Genomic DNA, 18,923 nt, shown 5'->3' with positions numbered 1-18,923 from the left:
AATCTTAATCAGCTTTCTTTTTTGTGTGTGATTTCCAATATCTAATCCCCTTTCTAATATGTTAATCAGTTTTCAAGATAATTACAATTTTCATCCTTTGCTTAAGAAATAACATACAAAAAAAAACGCTGATAAGAAAATTATTATTAATGTGCGAAGAGATGTATATACAGTATAAGGAATACAATATACCTACTTTTTTTTTAGCTACTTTCTTAAGGCAATATTAGATGGTGTTTGATGTAGAGAAAAGTAGTTGGTGAGCCATTTGGATTAGAGTGCATAAAATGAGAATCTGTTCCCAGCATTGTATAATCGATCACTTGCAAGCATGCTGCAAAAAGTTATTCCTTTATTTGCTGTGGACGCAAAGATATCCTTCTTGTAAATTAGCAAACTGTCAAAAATTTGCGTTCTGAGAAAATGAGAAAAAAAAAACAGAGATGGGATTTATTAAGCTTGTTTGCACCTTACAAAGCGGAATTAGTGACCCTGTGAATGAATAAATTACTAGGTACATAGGAGATGGGCTGTAGGTTTCCATATGTCATTTTCAAGAAGTCGCTTTTTTTTCTTCCTCAATATTTTTAACCACTCAAGAGCACTGTCCGCTCTTAACTCCCAAATTTAATGCTTCTTTGCTGGTTATCTTCTTTATGTAATGATAAAAGAGTTAGCGTAGAAGTCAAGATGCAAATAAAAAAGATGAACATGATCACTAAAGAGACACAGTTGGCCCCTCCGATTCTGTCAACTTTGAAACGCACGCATACATACATACATACACATGCATTCTAGTTACTGTGCAAGCTGTACATGAACGGCCTCAATGAATGAACCCAGAACTGGCTGTGGGCCGAACAGGGAATTATAACAAAAGGGAATGTGGCAATACCAGCCACAGTGAGGCCAAAATGCAGCTATGAGCAGTTAGCATGAGTGGTCCAACCAGCTGCCACGAGTGCATATGCAGACATATACAAGGGGAGAAAAAAAACACACGCACACATACCTTATTTTCAGGGCACGAGGCAGACGAGCTCAGCCGGATCTCAACAGAGGCTGGCACCGAACACACAAACCTGCGCAAAGGTTCAAGGCAACACCTTAAACATACTACCCAGGACAGAAAAGCCAAATGGCCAAAAAGGTTCCATTTCCCAAGCTTGCAAAGCAAGCTGTGCCATAAAACGCAATGCAAAGTTATGCTACAAAGCCAGGAAAGCTTCCTGGTTTGGCATCCCAGACACTAACCACTAAACACTAACCATGGGAAGACGCACAGAAAATAGTTATATGATGTTTTATGGCGCAAAGGCAACCGCGGCTATGATGCGCCAAACTCGAGGTTAAATGATTTGTTTTGTGAAATGCTTAGAGTTATGGTATTCAAATTTGATTTAAAATATTGGCTTTCTTTAGAAATGTACAAACAAGAAAAAAACCTATGAATGCTTGTTCGCCTGAAAGCAATGCAGGATGGAGCTGAATGTGTTCATTGTAATATACAGTAAAAAATCTTTTCCAAATTTCGTGAAGTCGTGGGCACGAGATTAATATGTGATTAACTGTGAGCTCATCACTGCACATTTCACACAAAGGTTTGCCTTTTTTTGTTGACAAGAAGCCATGGGTGATGTGTGTGTGTCCTATGCATAGACAACATAAAATAACTTCGATAAAATGCTCTTGATGTCTGCTCATGCAGCTTGTTGTTTGCTTCATTTGCCCAAGTAGCTTGCCACCTAGCTCTATTTGTTGCACACCAATTTAATGCAATCCCTGTGGGGTATGCCTCATGTTTTATTTTCATTCAATTGGCTTGTGCAGCAGTCTGCTCTCTCATTATCCCTAATCCCAACACGACTGGGGACCTAGCCAAATTTTATATTATGTTTTCGGGACATTATCTGTACTATGTTGTGCATTATGTTGCCAATCAGTGGTTCAACTGCATTTTAAGTGTTTAGTGCAGTGAGGACGCTTAAAGAATCAGTGTCGATAATGCTTGTTTTCATTCCTTACTTTGTCCACAGCAACACAAACTGCATAACACATTCTGTTGTAAAAACTGATGTGCACTGAGGGATTCACATTTATTTCTCTTTTTCATCCTGCACTATCGCACTTCCGGCATAGTCTTTAGTTTTTAAGCCATCTGTATAAAATGCAGAGTAATTCCTATATTTTTCCTCTAGCGCCAAATATTCTTGTATTATGAGTTTATGTGGTGTGTGCACATTCTGAAATTTTGTTAGTATGAGGTCACAAACAGGTGTACCATGGTGGAAGTGATTCACGCCTTGGGGCAATAGTTGGCATTTCACTCATTATGTCCAGGTCCTGGCATTTTTCTTCAAAACACAGGAGGAGTGGTTTTATTGCATGGGGCTTCTTGCCGAAGAGCATCCTGGTTGGGCATTTTGTGACTATAGAGTGACAGAGATGTTTAGGCTGAGAGTAGATTTTGAGAACATATGTACAAGTTAGTGCCGTTCTTCGATCTCCTAAGGAAGGTTCGTTTGTTCCTACACCATTATCATCATCATCAGCTAGACTATACCCACTACAGGGCAAAGGTCTCTCTCATATTCCCACAATTAACCTGTATAATGGCTGGCTATTAGGGATGTCCTATAAGCACTAGAAGATAACTGTAAATCAAGATTATGCACTAGGTCTAGTCGTTTAACGTAGGATGGTCTTGCTGAGCCATATACATACTATTGACCCATAGTCTAACTTAGAATGAATGAGAGAATGATAGATATGTAATAAGCATGCCCTGTCAGAACCCCACAATGTTTCCGTGACAGTTGGAGGACACTGAGGGCCTGGGATGCTTTTTTCTTTAGGTTACTTATGTGTGGTAAAAATATTAGTTTTTTTAATCAAAAGTGACACCTAAAAATTTATGTTCTTGTTGAGTGGTATAGTGCAATTTGGTCAAGATATAGTGTGGGGTCAGCCTGCAGACCTCGTCTCAAAGAGAACAGAGGAAAAAAAACTAAATCCATTTTATAGCATTGGTGAGGACTTTTCCCCTGCGGTCCGTAACGTTCGAAAACAGCTAGTTACCTACGCACGAACAATAACAGATAAATTCGCCTTGCGTTTTAAAACCCTGCACATTGGTCCTAAGCGTTACACTTACGACGAAGCTTCACAAACCATAAAAGAGATTAAATAGCAGTCATTCCGTCAACATTCGGCAAACAGTCCTAAACATGCACCGCAACTTACTCTTTCTTTATCAGCGATTTTCACGAATATCCGCAGTTTTATTTCAAAGCGCGACATCGTTTCTAATCTGGTCTTATCATCATCCAGCAACTTACTAATCTTGACAGAAACGTGGCTGCACTCTGACATCTCTGACAGGGAGGTCCTAACTGACTTGCCAAATTTTTGTCTTTTCCGCAAAGACCGTAAAGACAAGAGGGGAGGGGGAGTACTCATTGCAACTAGGCAGGAGCTATCATGCACATACATTAACTTGTCATCAGATATCGAAATATTGTGGATCTTACTTCACTCTTTACCACACTCGGTTCTCATTGGCGTTTGCTACAACCCCCCTAATAACAGTTCAGATTTCCCTCGTAAATTTAACAATGCATTGAATGAAATCAGAATCAAGCACCCTAATGCCACCATTCTACTCTTTGGCGATTTCAATTTTCCTACTATCAATTGGGAGACTCTAACAGCTATGGGTAACAGCGATGCTAACGAATTTCTGGATATTTGCCTTAATTTCAACCTCGTACAAATAATATCCGAACCAACTCGTGTAACCCATGACTGCGCTAATACCCTCGATCTCATATTGACGGACCGTCCTGATTATGTTAAATCTGTCGCATATCATCCAGGTATCAGTGATCACAAAATAATACATGCATGTTTCACCATTAAACCCCTTTCTCGCATAATCAATAAGCAAACAATTAAGCTATATGATAAGGGAAACTATACTGCCATTAACAACGGTCTTCGCGCGTTCCAACTTTTTTTCGAGTCAAACTATAACCAAAGAACAGTTCATGACAACTGGTCACTATTCAAAAGGAAAATTGAAGAATTGGTTGAAAAATTTATTCCTAAAATGACCGTACGAAACAACCAACAAAACCCATGGTTCACCAACACATTAAAACGTTTGGAAAACAAAAAGAAACGCCTTTACCGCTCAGCTAAAAACCAACACACTGACAACTCATGGAATAAGTATTACGAGGCCGAGAAAGTATACCTAAAGAAAATTCGTGAAGCCAAACGCACCTTTTTTCATTCCGATTTACCTAAAATGCTGACCACTAACCCCCGGAAGTTTTGGCAACTCATTAATCCACAACATGCGCGTACCATTTCAATCGCTGATGAGTCAGGTGAAACAATCTCTGATACAGACTGCGCCAACATATTTAATGAAACGTTTTCATCCGTATTTACTAACGAATGTGATCCACCTCTTCCTGTACAACAGACATTTATTCACCACCCTATGCCTCCCCTAATATTCTTTCCTGCAGGAATCTTATCATTGATAGAAAACATGAAGCTGTCATCTTCTGCCGGTATCGACAATATCAACACTAAAATACTGAAAAACACCAAAGACACATGTGCGTCTTTATTGTCATTGTTGTTCACGCAGTCACTACTCACAGGCCAACTACCCAACGATTGGAAACGTGGGAAGGTCGTTCCAGTCTTTAAATCAGGTAACAAGAACTCGCCATTAAATTACCGCCCCATTTCTCTAACCAGCGTACCCTGCAAAATCATGGAGCATGTTATCTATACCCATATCATGGCCTTCCTTGATTCTAACAACTTTTTTCACCCCGCGCAGCATGGGTTTCGCAGGGGCTACTCTTGTGAAACCCAACTGGCTATTTTCGTGCATGACCTGCACATTAACCTGGATTCTAATCAACAGTCCGACGTCATATTTTTAGATTTTGCTAAAGCCTTCGATAAAGTACCCCACAAACGCTTAATGATAAAACTTTCCCTATTAAATCTGCACCCCAACATTTTAAAATGGATTGAAGAGTTTCTAACTAATCGCTCCCAGTTTGTTACTATTAACAATAAGTTCTCTAACTTCCTTCCGGTAACGTCAGGTGTTCCCCAGGGATCAGTACTTGGCCCCCTACTTTTTCTTATATACATTAATGACCTACCAACACATGTAACCTCTAACATACGCATGTTTGCTGACGACTGTGTAGTTTATCGTACCATCACTGGTCCCACTGATCAATCAACACTACAAAATGACCTTAATGCTGTACATAACTGGTGTGACCACTGGCTAATGGAACTTAACCCACATAAATGTAAACTTTTATCCTTCCACCGTCGTCGTAATCCTCTTATTTTTTCCTACGTAATCTCTGGAGTGCCCGTACAACCTGTTCAGTCATATAAATATTTAGGCGTAACACTTTCTAGTGATCTTTCTTGGAATTTGCATGTAACTAACACAATATCATCGGCCAATAAAACATTAGGATTCTTAAAACGTCATCTACATTGCGCGCCTCAACATGTTAAACTCTTAGCCTATAATTCACTCGTCAGGTCTAAACTGGAATTCGCGTCACCCATTTGGAACCCCCATCAAGCTTACCTCATTAATTCTCTCGAGTCCGTTCAAAATCGCGCTGCCAGGTTCATCCATGCCCTGTATTCTTATGATGTTAGTGTCTCTGCCCTAAAAAAAGCCTCAGGTTTATCATCACTATCTCTCCGTCGTCGCACTTCAAGCCTTTCTTTATTCCATAAAATATTCAACAGTCCCATGCGGGCAGCTCCTTATATTCTTCCCCCAGCACGCATATCACCCCGCACCAGTCATCGCCTGCACGTCGCCCGTCCATTGTCACGCACCGTTACCTTTTCGAATTCCTTTTTTCCCCGCGCAGCTGCAGACTGGAACGGCCTTCCAGGTGACATCGCTGTTATCACCTGCTCATCCAAGTTTCTTGAAAATGTCAAAAAATATCTACAATAACTATGTTTTTATAATGTTTCCCACCCCTTATGTAACACCCCTTCCTGGGGCCTTTAAGGAAATAAAATGAAATGAAATGAATCTGCCCAGGAAGCCAGTTTATTTATATTGTCATTTGTATTTGTCACTCACAGATATGCTGGAAGAGGTGCACGCTATTTGCAGGTCATCTACGTACAAGCACATTATGAATTTAGGGATGACTTTTGCTATGGAGTTCATTTTAATGATGAATAGAGTCGTGCTCAGAATGCACCCCTGGGATACACCATTTTTTTTAGTAAAAGTGTTGGAGAAAGTTGCGCCTGGGCGGACTCTGAACGCGCGGTTGGCCAGGACGCCATTCAAACAGCTCAGCATCCTGCCGCGGACACTTAGGCCCGCTAGGTCATGGAGAATACCGAATATCCATGTGGTATCGCAGGCCTTCTCCAGGTCGAAGAAGACCCCGATACAGTGTTAGTTGTGAATGAACACTTCCCGGACTGTGTTCTCAAAGCGGACAAGGTGATCGGTTGTGAAACATGCATTTTTAAATCCCCGTTGGTGTATATCCAAAAGTAGCCGGGAGTAAAGCATGAAGGTTAGTCTGATGTTTACAATGCTTTCGAATGATTTTGCTATACAGCTAGTGAGTGCTATTGGCCTATAGCTGATGGGACTAGTTGCTAGATTGGGTTTGCTAGATTTTATGAAAGGTACTATAATTTCTTCTTTCCACGCTTGAAAAATTTTTCCAGTTATCCATATATTATAGAAAAAATTTTAGCAGAGCCTCTATGGCAGTCTCAGAAAGGCGGGCAAGCATGGCATAACATATATTGTCCGGGCCTGGTGTTGCCTTTTTACCGGATGTTAGTACTGTATTTAACTCCTACAGTGTAATAAGCTGATTATTGTCTTCATGTATGCCTTCTCCGAAGGGAAGTTTTTGTTTTTCTCCTATTGCTTCGTGCTTTTGGAATGTGTTGTGTGTGCAGCTGGATGACCTTGAAACTGTGGAAAAATGCTCAACCAATATGTTGGCCTGCTCTTCTAGTGTTTGATTACCGGGTGTTGTTAGCATTGGAAATGTAAAGGGAGCAAAACTCCCTGCGAATTTCCGCACCTGTTCCCGCATTTCCTTTGATGATATTGAGGTATTTACCAAGGATATGTACTGTTGCCGTGAGACCCTCTCTGCTTTACATCAAATGTATCGTGCTTTGATGTTTACTGCAACAGCTTCTAAGTTTGTTTTTAATGGTACACCTGTTGCAGCGGTGTCACTTTGCATTATGCTAGCGATGCTTCGTGAGAGTCGGCTAGCCTGCACTCGGGCTTTCCGGAAAACATTATTATATTTTTTAAAAATGCTTGCGTATTGTGGCCTAAGGCTCATTTCTTGTAGGCACACAGCTGTAGGTGCCATTGTTTTTAGAATGTCAGTTATGTCTGTGTAGTTTCTGAGTAAACTTCTACAGTTCCATTGTATCATGTACGCCACTGTGATAAGATGTATTATTCTCAGGAGACTCGCAGTTTCCTTTTTCTCTCTAGGGAGTCTTGCCATTGCTGAAGAGGTGGCAAACCGGTTGCGAACAAATGCAGAATGTGGCTACTGGTTCGTTGGTTGTTGAGCAGGTCATAAAAAACTTTGGAAATGCTTCTGTTTCTGTGTGGTCAGTTTTTTCAATCAGGGTATTTAGAAAATTTATCTATAAGGCATGAATTAGCTCAGGATTCCTAAATTATGTCACCTCTGTTTCATCCTTATATGCAGAGGAATTCCCGGAGCCCCTCGCCTGGTAAACATACGAGGAGGCCGTCGGCTGAGGCTTGACCACAACCTTGACCACCACCATTAATGGTTTCTACCCTACACCTTACAACCTATCAACATGGTACGGATGACAGCTTCGGTATGGGGACTCAGGGTGCGCGTGGTGGGGACACACAGAAAATAGAAGGACAAAACTGGCAATACATCTCTTTCTGGTTTTTGCATTGGGATCATCGTGGTACGCTCACGCACAGTTCTCAAGCATCGAGAATATGACCCACAACATATTCCTATGAGGAATATGGATGCAGGTGCAGTGAACACAGTGACATCAAACAACCAGTTGAATTGCATAAAAGACTTAAGGCAGTATGCTACATTCCTAGCATCTACCTATGCTGATGACTTTAGTCGCAAAGGAAAAGGGCCCTAGCTGCAAGTTGGCACATAACAAAATTGGTGCTACTCCTTGCCTGATGGAGGCTTTGCTTGAGGCTGGGCTTGGCAGGCTGGCCGACACATTGTTGCCCACAAACAGGTCCATGTTCTGCACAAAGGGGGAAGCACTCAGTGCCCCTTCCTCTCCGTGTGACATACTGATCACCCCCAACCCAACCTCCACAACTAGTCTCCCACTCACCATCTCCCCCATTCCTTTGCACAGCACTCGAAACACGTGAAGGTCACCTGCACAGAGGAAGGCCAGCATGACGACCCATGCGACCTTCCCAAAGCTCACGATGTCTACTCACGGTTTCTGCGGAAGGGGTCCATGATGCGCATGACGCTCACCACATCAGCAGTGCTTGGTGACACTGCACATACAGAAAGAAGAACCAGAGAGTGACGCTTACCAAGTCAGCAGTGCTTGGCAGTAATATATGCACAGAACGAAGAACCAGACACAACAGTGGCACAGCTACAAAACCACAACCGCACAAAATTTCGACTAGCATATGAAACCTGCAGGTCTCTGCAATGTGGCTTCCACAGGATGCACTAGTTCTGATAAGTGCCGCAGCGGGGACAAACAGTACTATGAGCATGCAGCACCAGTTTAGCTAGCGCAAGTGTAGGCCTAGCCAGCCAAGTAGCCACCAACGAGCGTACAGTATTTCGCTTGCCGTAACACAAAAACTGTGGCCTATTTCGAAGCTGCCGGCAAACGGTGCACTAGTTGTCATGTGGTGAGGCCAGCCTAATTGACCAAATGCTTCAGGTGGCTTTCGTACGACCCACTTCACCACTGAAGGCAACACAAAAATCAACTGTATCCCAATTTTAACTGACATATTACAGTGAAGACTTGTTAATTCGAAACTCAATAATTCAAAACTGCAGAAAATTTGAACTGCACTACTTGGTCCATCCAAGCTCCGTAGAAATTTATGTAAAAAAACATGTTAACGGGCGGCCTGATGTCCAGCACATAGGCAAAGAAATGCACACCCCGTGACATGGCGGCATAGTTATAAGGCTGCTCGCCTACAAAACGGGAAGAGAAGATAAAACCAGGTAAAACCATTTAAGATTGGGTAAAGCCAAACTGGCGCTATGAGTGGCGCTGCGGCCACCTCCTCTATTCCGAGAGACCTCCAAGACTTGCAACTAAACACTCGTTAATTCGTCCCCCATCAACTCGGAAATACAGATAAGTCTTGCTATCAGCGCAGTCCCAGCCAATGCCCATGTAAAGGCTATGGTGTCGGATGGACGCTATAGGTCTCACACTGGTTAGACTATGTCCCCGTACGACTGGGACTGTAAATGATCGTCAAAATAGCACTCCTCAAACATGGACTGCAAGTTGGGGAGTTCATCATGCACCTCTGACCTGCGTGCAATGGCACGTGTGATGAAAGAACAACCTAGTCACTGATAATAGGTCGAATACTTAGTTTCAGAGTTGCTTAGCTTCAGAGCCATTCGAGCCAGCCCGCGGCAACGGTGGCTATCGGCCAGCTATCCGATCGCAGCAGTACGGTGTTTTGGATGATCACTGGCGGTCTAAGAGTTCTCTGCACTCCCACCTGTGTGGCTCTTCCGCTGCTTCGAGACTATGAGCTTGTAAAGTGCCATTCAACGTGTCGTGCCATGAAGCCTCACAGCGAAGAAGGCTGCTTGTGAGGGGTCAATCACTACCGCGTCGCACTGTGAAGGCCCTTACTATTTCCGAGCACTTCTGCTTTGACACTGCCACAATAAAGCATGGATGAGAACGCGAAGATCACTCATTGTCAAGCTGTTCTGGTCTAACAAGTAGGCAACCACTGCACAATTACTTGCCACATATATTTATTATAATGTAAGTGGTTCTTTTCAATTTTTTCAAGGCCATTCAATAATTTGGACATCAGATTATTACAACGTTTATCCCAGTTCAATGAAGTTTGAACAAATAAACTTTTACTTTACTATTTTTATAATATGACAGCAGCAGAACTAGACCTATGACATTGCCGGCTGCAGCTTCAAAATGAAGTGAGCTAGGCCTAGCGAGACCCAGCGAGCTGTGCATTGCCTGTATGCCGGCACACAGCACGTCACTGCACGAAGTGTGCCACTATGGAGAGTGCCCTATATGCCCAGTTATTTGTTATAATCTCATGCCAAATTTTATATATCAAATTACCAATTATATAGTTCCTTTTTAAAACACAGTATATAGCCAAAAAATATGGGGGACACTTAAGCTCCACCTTTAAGATATGACGCTAATAGCACCCATCTATGGATTCCTTTGCAAACCCTTTGTTTGCATACATTGACTTTAGGTCTCAATTAATAATCCCTTAATTCTCACACATCTCATTAGCATACAGTCATAAGCTGCCTCATTGCATGAAAGACCACCCAACATATATAGGCTCTGTTCCGAGCTGTACCAACATGCCTGTGCTGTCTAGAAGCAATGCGTTTGATTCGAGATCCAAAGGCCCCAGTGGGTTCGATTCCCGTCTCAAAGTAGCTAGCAGAGTTGGCAGCTCCTACCACTATGGTGCAATCTCAGTGATACAAATTTCCAGGTGATACTTCCCCGGCATGAGTGCATTGTGTATGACGTGTGGAGTTATAGATGTTCGGAACATTCTCCTCTGACCGCGACCACACCCCTGAGCATTATGCGATCACCAGCCGCGCTGTACACATCACGAGCAGTTTGCGGCAACGCATGGCTTGCACCTCAAAACTGCCTGTCCTGCTTTACACGCTGCTTGAAGTTGGCTGCAGCGCATGGCCCACAGATTGACAACAGTACAATTGCCAGTCGAATCCGCAATTGCTAATCGCGCAGTACAGGAAGTAGTTTGTGATGGCGAGAAGAGATCGCCGACGTCCCGATCGTCTGTCACCCTGTGCGCACCACGAGTGGCGAGCTGTGGCTGTGTGGCCGTAAATAAATCTCCTTGGCCATAAACAAAGCTACGCGAATGCATTCCCCATGATATTTTTCACGACCCCCGTGAGATTTGCATCACAGAGGTTCTACAGTATACTACAACCTGCCCCAACCACTTTCGTGATTTCTGCTCCTAGTGGCGACAACACTAGGGAAAGAAAGTAATTTAATGACACGAAAGGTGGATTTCTTTTTTAAGAATGGGACTTCTAACCCCATCATATTAATGAGCATTACTGACACGAAAGTGTTAAGGGTCACTGTAAAGAAAAAATCCGGAGCACGTGCCTGGCAGGTAGCAAATGGTAGATTACATGACCAGACTAGCAAGCCAGCACGAACAACTGCAACTGCCACCATAAACAAGAGAGTGATATGAGAAAGACTACCTTTCCGGACCCATGGATGCTGACTGACATGCTACCCTAGGGCCATGAAGGCACATTCAAGCAATTTGATTAGAATGGGGCTTTGCATATATGTGGGGTCTTGAGTATAATGTGGTATATGCTAATGAATAAGTGTCAGATAAGAGAAGTGCAAATTAAGGAATTAGTGATAAAATGAGTAGCAAAAAGCATGCCACGAACAAGGATCCGCAAGGGAAGAAGCGAACACTGCTGTGTCAAACCCTTAACGGTAGACCCTACGTGTCTCTAAAATTTTGTATGCCATATTTCATGCACAACAAGCAACCTTCAATGCTGAAATCCAAAGAAAAAGAGAGAATAAAATTTGCTAGGCATGTTTAGCATCAAGAGATGGCCCCAGGTGTTAAGCAAGAGGACGAAGTTATCGTAGGGACAGTAAGACGACAGGCGGCAGCCAGGAACCCTGTCCTGTGGCCAGGCTATACGATGTAATGACAAAGTTATGGATGTTTCACCCCTGTAGGCTTCCTTTCAATGCAAAGAAAAACTGTCACCTAGTATAAAAGACAGGCCATGGCCTAGTAGTCAGCAGAAACTCCCAAGGTGGAATCGGTGCGTAACAAGGGAGTAATTAATCATTAGCATCGACCCAAGCACAGCCGTTTGGCTGCAAAAGAAAACTACACAGGTTTCAAAGAAGCTTAGCAGGTGAAGAAAAATTGATCATAGTCCAGGGGGTCCAGGGGCCTTCAAAATTAAATAACATAATGAAAATTGATAAGTCAATGTGCACAGGGCTCTGAATAAGTCAACGTCAGGGCTGTATAATGTGCACTCTTCCGCAAAGCGAATTCCTTCAATACGGAGAAGAGTACATGTAGAAGAAAGTTGGCAACGCACGCTTGACACGGTGTCCGGCAGGCAGCATGGGCCAGGCTCTGGGGCCACCCTCAAAGGCCACATCTTTGAATGCTCCATAGGGGACAGCCACACTCTTGGCCGGATGCACCGCCTGCACCGGGAAGAAGGAGGAGAGTCAGCTGCAGCAGTTACCCACAGGCAAGCCTCCCAGTTTGGAATAGTACTTCACATGGAAACAGTAGGTGCTGCAAACAAAGGAGTCAGAAAACTGCCCTTTTCCCCCCTCTAGTACTAGGCAGTTAAAAAATGAGGACATGAGCGAGCATGGAATGCTATACAAAAAAAAAAAAGGAATAGGAGTGCCTTAATATAAAACAGCAAGATAGAACACTACAAATCTTGCTCCACTAGCACAACTGCACCTCCCACAATGAGTAGCTACACTATCCCTTCCATATCAGGAAACACCGCCACTGCAACAAATGGGCGCTCACCCGCAGTGGCTTGTAGCAGCCCAGCAACAGGGTGGTGCGCAGCATGCCATGACTCAGCTGCAGGCGAGTGTGCCCAGGCGCCAGGCACTGCAGCCGCAGGCTAGTGCAGCCTCGGCTGACCGGAGGGCCCCCTGCACCACACACACACATTCACGTGGTAGTACTAGTTCACTGATTCTTGGTGACCAACACTCTGAGCTGGAACTTCAAGGATATGACTGTTGACTGTTCTGAACAAATGCACCAGTCTCAACAAATGCACAAAGACTGAATTAACAAGAGTGCGCTGCAAGGGCGTGCCGTAAGACTTAAGCAGAGCCCTCTGCCAGCTTGGTTGGACTGCTGGCAAATAACGAAGAGGCACTGCAATTACCAGATTACAAAAAAAGCACAAGTTATATCGGACAGCCCACCTGATAGAAGCTTGACCAGGCCCTTGTCCACCACTTCGGCAGCGAGGGATACCTGGCTGCAGTCATCAAATGGCCTCAGCTGCTTGTCGGCAGCTGCAACACGGGAAACCAAACACAGCATTTCACAGGCAACTGCCACATAGCCATGACCAAAGTTAGGTTCAGACTTATGGGGTTTAATTCAGGCCCTGAAGGTCACCACAGTGGAGGGCTCTGGGCGAGTTCTACAATATGCAGCTTTGATTTCTGCTACTTGGGATTCTTTAAGGTCCACTACCATCACATAGTGCACAAGCGCCTTGCGTTTCGCCTCCATTGAAACGTGGCTACCACAGTCAGGATTGAATCCGGCTCTTTCTGCTCACTAGTCGAGCGCCCTACAAACTCAGCCAACATAGCAGGGCCAAGGCCAAAGAGAAAACTACAGCAAATCTGCTTAAGGACTAGAACTGTGCACTGAAGCAGCTGAAGCTGTGATTGTGTCACCCAAAATCAAGATGAAAATCACATTACCCAGGTGACTGTATGCACATTTTGCTCTTTTCTGAGCCGGCAATTGATAGCTTTGGGGTGCAGGGTTTACGCAAGTTTTCAGATGTGATATCCAAGGATTTTCGAGGACTTCTAAAGACCCCACAAACATTTTTTTTCAAACACCAAAAAATGGAGCATTGTATTAAAAATTTTTTACTCCTCCCATGTGCAAAACTAACTGCACAAAAATCCTTAAACGAAAACACTGAAGCTAATTTGCTTTTCAGTTTCACTTTTCTCAAATTCTCAGCACCAAATCTGACAACATCCTTTGTCTTTTCTTCAGCAGCCTTCCTCAAACTGTCCAAATTTACACACCATGTTATGTCATTTAGCCTCTGTTTCCTCATCATTTGCAACCGCTGAAGCATTCTACTCGGCGGCAGCTGCTTCCAGGCTTTTTCACCTACGCAACAAATTGAGCCTTCCAGCAAAGTTAGTGCCACTGTGGTAGCTACAAAATGCCGTCCCACAAACATGTGGAATCGCAGACCATGAGAAACTTGTTCCTGAATTTTATGCAGTGCAAGACAAGCTAAATGAGTGTATCACTAGTTACGAGCTGACTGTGAGACTGTACGGGAGACAACCTGGGCCAGGGGGTGCTGTACCGCTCTGTGCGTCAGATCCCTCCATGGAGACCTCGGCAAAACCTCCGCGCTGCATTGAAACGCATGTTGTCGTCTGCTCCGCACTGCATTCCAGCGAGTGTTTACATGCAAGCGTGGTTGTTGCTCTCCTCCGGCCGCATTCTGGCTGCCGTCGCGTTCCAACAAAGGGGGCAAAAAGAAAAAAGCTAGAATGAAAAAAGTTGCGCACTTTTCGCAAAGCATGTGTGATAACGGGTAACTAGATGGTTGTCAGCCCCCCCATTTTTTTTTTTTTAAGTATCTTGCACCACTGTTTGTCCCTGGCGGTGCCGCAGCAGCCATCGCGGAACCGAGTCGGCATCAAACAACAGATACGTCAATGGTTCTATCCTCATATGCGATCCTGATTCGGGAGCTCAAAACTGCTAACTTGCTAGCGGAGATAACTGAACTAGGAATTGCACAGAGCAGCTGTAAAACTAAGACAAAGGTTTCCGTGGAGAGATGTCCCCGTCTACATGGAAAGTCCTCAGGCATTTCCTCGCTTTTTGTCTCGTGGTGAGAAGAAACTGCCGCAAAAATGGTATGCCTCGGCTTCTCGTCAGTGACCCAGGTCGTTAGAAACCTCTCATCGTTAAAGATAGAGAGGTCATTGGTTTCGGATGGCAGCACCGCAGCAAACTTCCCTGGCCGCTGTCAGCATGAACCGAAAGGTAAGTCAGCATGCTTTGTGCCTTTGTAAGCACGCCCAAAATGCGCTGAAAACAGGCACCACGGCGTCGGTAGCATTCTGTGCAGTCACCGTGCTGAAGCGAATGGGTCATTATGGATGGCGAAGTTTACTTTCGTTGACCTTGTTGGGGGGTTGCCAAAAATGTCTGTCCTAAAAGAGTTGAATGGGCCCCTTTCAAGTCAGCAGTCACAGGAAAGGAAGCTCCCCAATCGGCGCCCGGAGCACTCATCGCTGTGTACATGCGTATCAATAATTTTCTATGAGAAAGCTGAACCCTTCATTCTCTGAACAGCATGGACAAAGACATCGGGGCTTCCACATTATTCTTTACTCTCCCACACCTTAACAGTACAAGAAGTGCCGTCTCAGGTTCCTCAAAATACCTGTCACTTGCCTCTTGCCTTCAAGCAGCGAATCCATGTTCATGATTTTTTTTTCTTTTTATGTCTCAGAGCTTGCCAACAAGCGCTCTTTGAAAACAATGTTCACAGCGATCGTTTTTCAGGACCTGAAGTGGTGCATAGTGATGACAGTCTATCGGTTAATCACAATTTCTCGCTTTCGAAAGCACCAATAACAAACATATTTCCAACCAGCCTGTTTGTCAGCCGGAGAACATAAAAAAGCAAAAATGAGAAACCACACACGAAGAGTGCCGGCACTGCGCGCGTCTGTACGCGACTGTTCCTCTGTCTCTTCATTCTCCTTCTCCTGCTCCTCACACATGCTCAGCTGTGCCTGGCAAGCGCTCCTGGGCAGGCGGGCTGCGCAAACTCCACAGACCTCCGTGTGCTGTGCAGCCACGGCTATGTGTAGGTTTTGTAGTTCCCCTCCGCTCCGCCAGAAACCGAGCGCTGGCATCGCGGAGCAAAATCCAGCTCGGGTTCCCTGTAGATGTTCTGGCATTTCTCGTTTTACTTTGAATAAATTTTGGACCCCTGTCTACTTTAGTACATTTATATTTCAATCTAGAACAGAAGGAAATGCAATTTTCCTTGCTAAAGGGAACTGCTGGTGCAGGGGTTGCAATGGCAAAAGTAGAATTTCTCAATCAGACTTCAGAAATTAATGATTATACAAAGTTCCAAAGGCTAGAGAGGCATATTTTGAACATTATATTCAAAGTTCGATAATTGCATGTATGATTAAAACAAAAAACTGCTTTGATCCTTACATTCTTTACTCATTAGGCTCTGTCGACATGCTTTAAGAACGCATTTTTACCAATTCATTCACTCCGCATCGACACATCAATTAATTTTAAATAAAGGAATGAAATATCTAAATTCAGCATGAAAAGTTAAGCATGCTAGCATAATTTAATTATTGGCTCAGAAATAAGGAAAATACCGTCAAGACCAGTGTCTCCCCTTGAAGAATGAATGAAAAGCATGAGGCAAAGAATAAAAAGAATGAAGGAAATATGTCGTCCCTTTACAAGAGATCTGTCACCTATGCACCCTTCCTAGTTGATGGTGCCACAGTCAGCAGCTGCAATATATCACACCACTGCAATGCACACGCTGACCACCTCACAATACGAGACTATGTTGCAATGTTCTAAAGCCTGAGCAGCACATTATGTGCACTCTTTCCAGCACACACTACTTAACCTGCTGCCAAAATTGTGCCCATACTCACAGTCACGCCCATACATGGCCACAGCTACCAGCAGCTCGCCAGCCGGCAGCTCCGCCTCGAGCACAGGTGAGCCAAAGGCCTCCAGTTCGGCCACGGGGACCAGCGTCACATCCATGCTAGCTGGGGCAAAGTGGCCATCGTGTGCCACCAACCGGACCCGGCCAGGGCCGCCCCGTGTCACCATGGTGGCTGCAGGGCCCAGTGCGGGGCCCTCCACTGCAGCCCACCCTGGAGCCCCGTCCTCCAGCTGCCAGCGCACAGGAGCTCCCGAACCGCCACGGGCCTGTGCCCGCAGGGTGTACACGGGCTGCTTCTCGTGGTCCCAGGGCAGCCACACCGTTTCAGGCTGGACTGACAGCCGTTCCTCGATGGATACTTCCTGCTCACCCGTGGCCATAGCTCGCAACAGTGCCCCATCCTGAGGAAAGAGAGAAAAAGAAAGGCAGTGCAGATACACTTTAGTGTGTGTAGACACATGGCATGTGTAACCATGGCAAGCCTCGTGCACCAGTTCAACACACAGCAAGCTTTAGAAAGACTGTCCTTCAAAGTTAAGTACATTCCTTGTCCTTATCTGAGGCAGCAAAACTCACTATTCACATAAGAGCAGCATTACAAATGCAGCGAGGTCATCCAAAAAGATGGAAACAAGTGCAGCACATCAGCAGTATGGAGACCAGTTATCCCCGGTAGAGGCACCAACTAATGTATATCCTTGATGGTATTGCAATGCCTATGCCCCAGTCCAGTAGCATTCTGAATGGGTCCACTCCTCCCTGCAGGAGTCTGCACTGAATGCTGAGCATAGCTGTCCAAAGACAAACAAAGCCCTTCAGATGAGAAAAAGAGGAGTAACATGTTAAGGCAAGAAGGGCTAGATAATGTGGCAGGTTCTAGCTTATCTCAGCAGAACAAGCCGCCTAAAGTCCACGGATGTTAGCACGCACAGCTAAACTCAACATGTGCTCCTAAATGCATTGATAAAGTGTATAGAAATGGTGCCAATAGTTCAATAAGACAGCCACTGCCTTTGCGCACCACAGCTCAAGTCAGAGAGAGCGGCTGTTACAATTGTGCATAAACTCTACCTTTCACAGATCACTGCCAGAATTCCTGTTCATTAGCCGTACGCCCCTGCAAGACTAGCACCATCCCTCGATGCCTTGGGCCTAAAAACATGTGATGTATTTAATGAGATCTGCTGGTAGTAAAGACGTTTCGCCTGATTTTACTCACCAGCCGCCGACATCCTTCCAGCTCTGCCCGGATCATGGTGTGGCCAGTCTTAAGAGCGCGCACCTGGTGTAGTGTGCCATTTTCAGTGGAGTGCTCGACCTTAAAGTACTCGGGTGGAAACGAAACGTGCAGCTCCAGGCCCTGCACATGGCAAAGAAAGGAGAGAAAGAAGGTTGAGCCAGAAGCCCTTCTTCTTGTTTGGGGTATGACAGCCACCTACCTCACTGGCATGAATACGGTGGTGATGATCATCAAACAGCTGCACCAGTACAGTGTACAGGCTCTGACGTTCAAGCACCCAGGCATCCCCCGGTGATACCGACAGGCCTACCAGTGAGAAGGATTGATGCACCAAGGGGGTTAAACTGAGAACATATGCTTTGAAGCAGCCCCAAGAGAAGGCCAAACAGTTTTCGAACAGCATAAGCAGCAACTTAAAATAATTTGGCAAAGCCTATGTGTTCTCTAATACGGCGTATTAACAAGGGTTCTTAGAGGACCCCTGAAATGCTATTTGGGGTAAAATTTTAACACCAGCAATACATAGAGGTGGTCTTCGTGAGTATCCGAGTCATATTAAAAAGATTTACATGGAGTCAACAATTTCCAAGAAATTAATTAAAGTGGTGCTAGCAACCGCTCGCAGCCAATTTGGGTGACGCACCGCCGCGCGCAAGTCTCCCCACTGACGTCAGAGGGGCTGCTAGGCGCCCCCGCTCATTGGACACTCCAAAGTTAGGCAAGCGGTACAGGGAGTGGTGGGGTGCCGTCACAACTTATTTTCTTTTTTTTTTTCTTGTGCACCAGCGTGGGTTGAGTTGAGGGGGGAAGGGGAGGAGCATCACTTTCAATCACATGTATGT

General features: G+C 44.7%; 1 protein-coding gene across 1 annotated transcript in view; it reads right to left on the bottom strand.

Annotated features, from left to right (window-relative positions):
- Gp210 (nucleoporin 210) overlaps nt 1-18,923 on the bottom strand; it is a 77,131-nt gene that overhangs the window by 50,720 nt on the left and 7,488 nt on the right. The window contains exons 8-17 of the mRNA XM_084577091.1: nt 18,281-18,387; nt 18,061-18,201; nt 16,825-17,242; nt 13,327-13,419; nt 12,914-13,044; nt 12,459-12,570; nt 8,540-8,602; nt 8,428-8,474; nt 8,261-8,334; nt 1,013-1,082 (exon numbers count right to left, since the gene is read on the bottom strand). Coding sequence (XP_084433217.1) covers nt 1,013-1,082; nt 8,261-8,334; nt 8,428-8,474; nt 8,540-8,602; nt 12,459-12,570; nt 12,914-13,044; nt 13,327-13,419; nt 16,825-17,242; nt 18,061-18,201; nt 18,281-18,387 — 1,256 coding nt within the window. The remainder of the gene's footprint in view (nt 1-1,012; nt 1,083-8,260; nt 8,335-8,427; nt 8,475-8,539; nt 8,603-12,458; nt 12,571-12,913; nt 13,045-13,326; nt 13,420-16,824; nt 17,243-18,060; nt 18,202-18,280; nt 18,388-18,923) is intronic.

Source organism: Amblyomma maculatum, chromosome 8, assembly GCF_055883805.1.
Source record: "Amblyomma maculatum isolate TAMU_Amacu chromosome 8, ASM5588380v1, whole genome shotgun sequence".
In the NCBI taxonomy this organism is placed as follows: Eukaryota; Metazoa; Arthropoda; class Arachnida; order Ixodida; family Ixodidae; genus Amblyomma; species Amblyomma maculatum.
The sequence above is the reverse complement of the archived record's forward strand: the minus strand, read 5'-3'. Positions and strand labels throughout refer to the sequence as shown.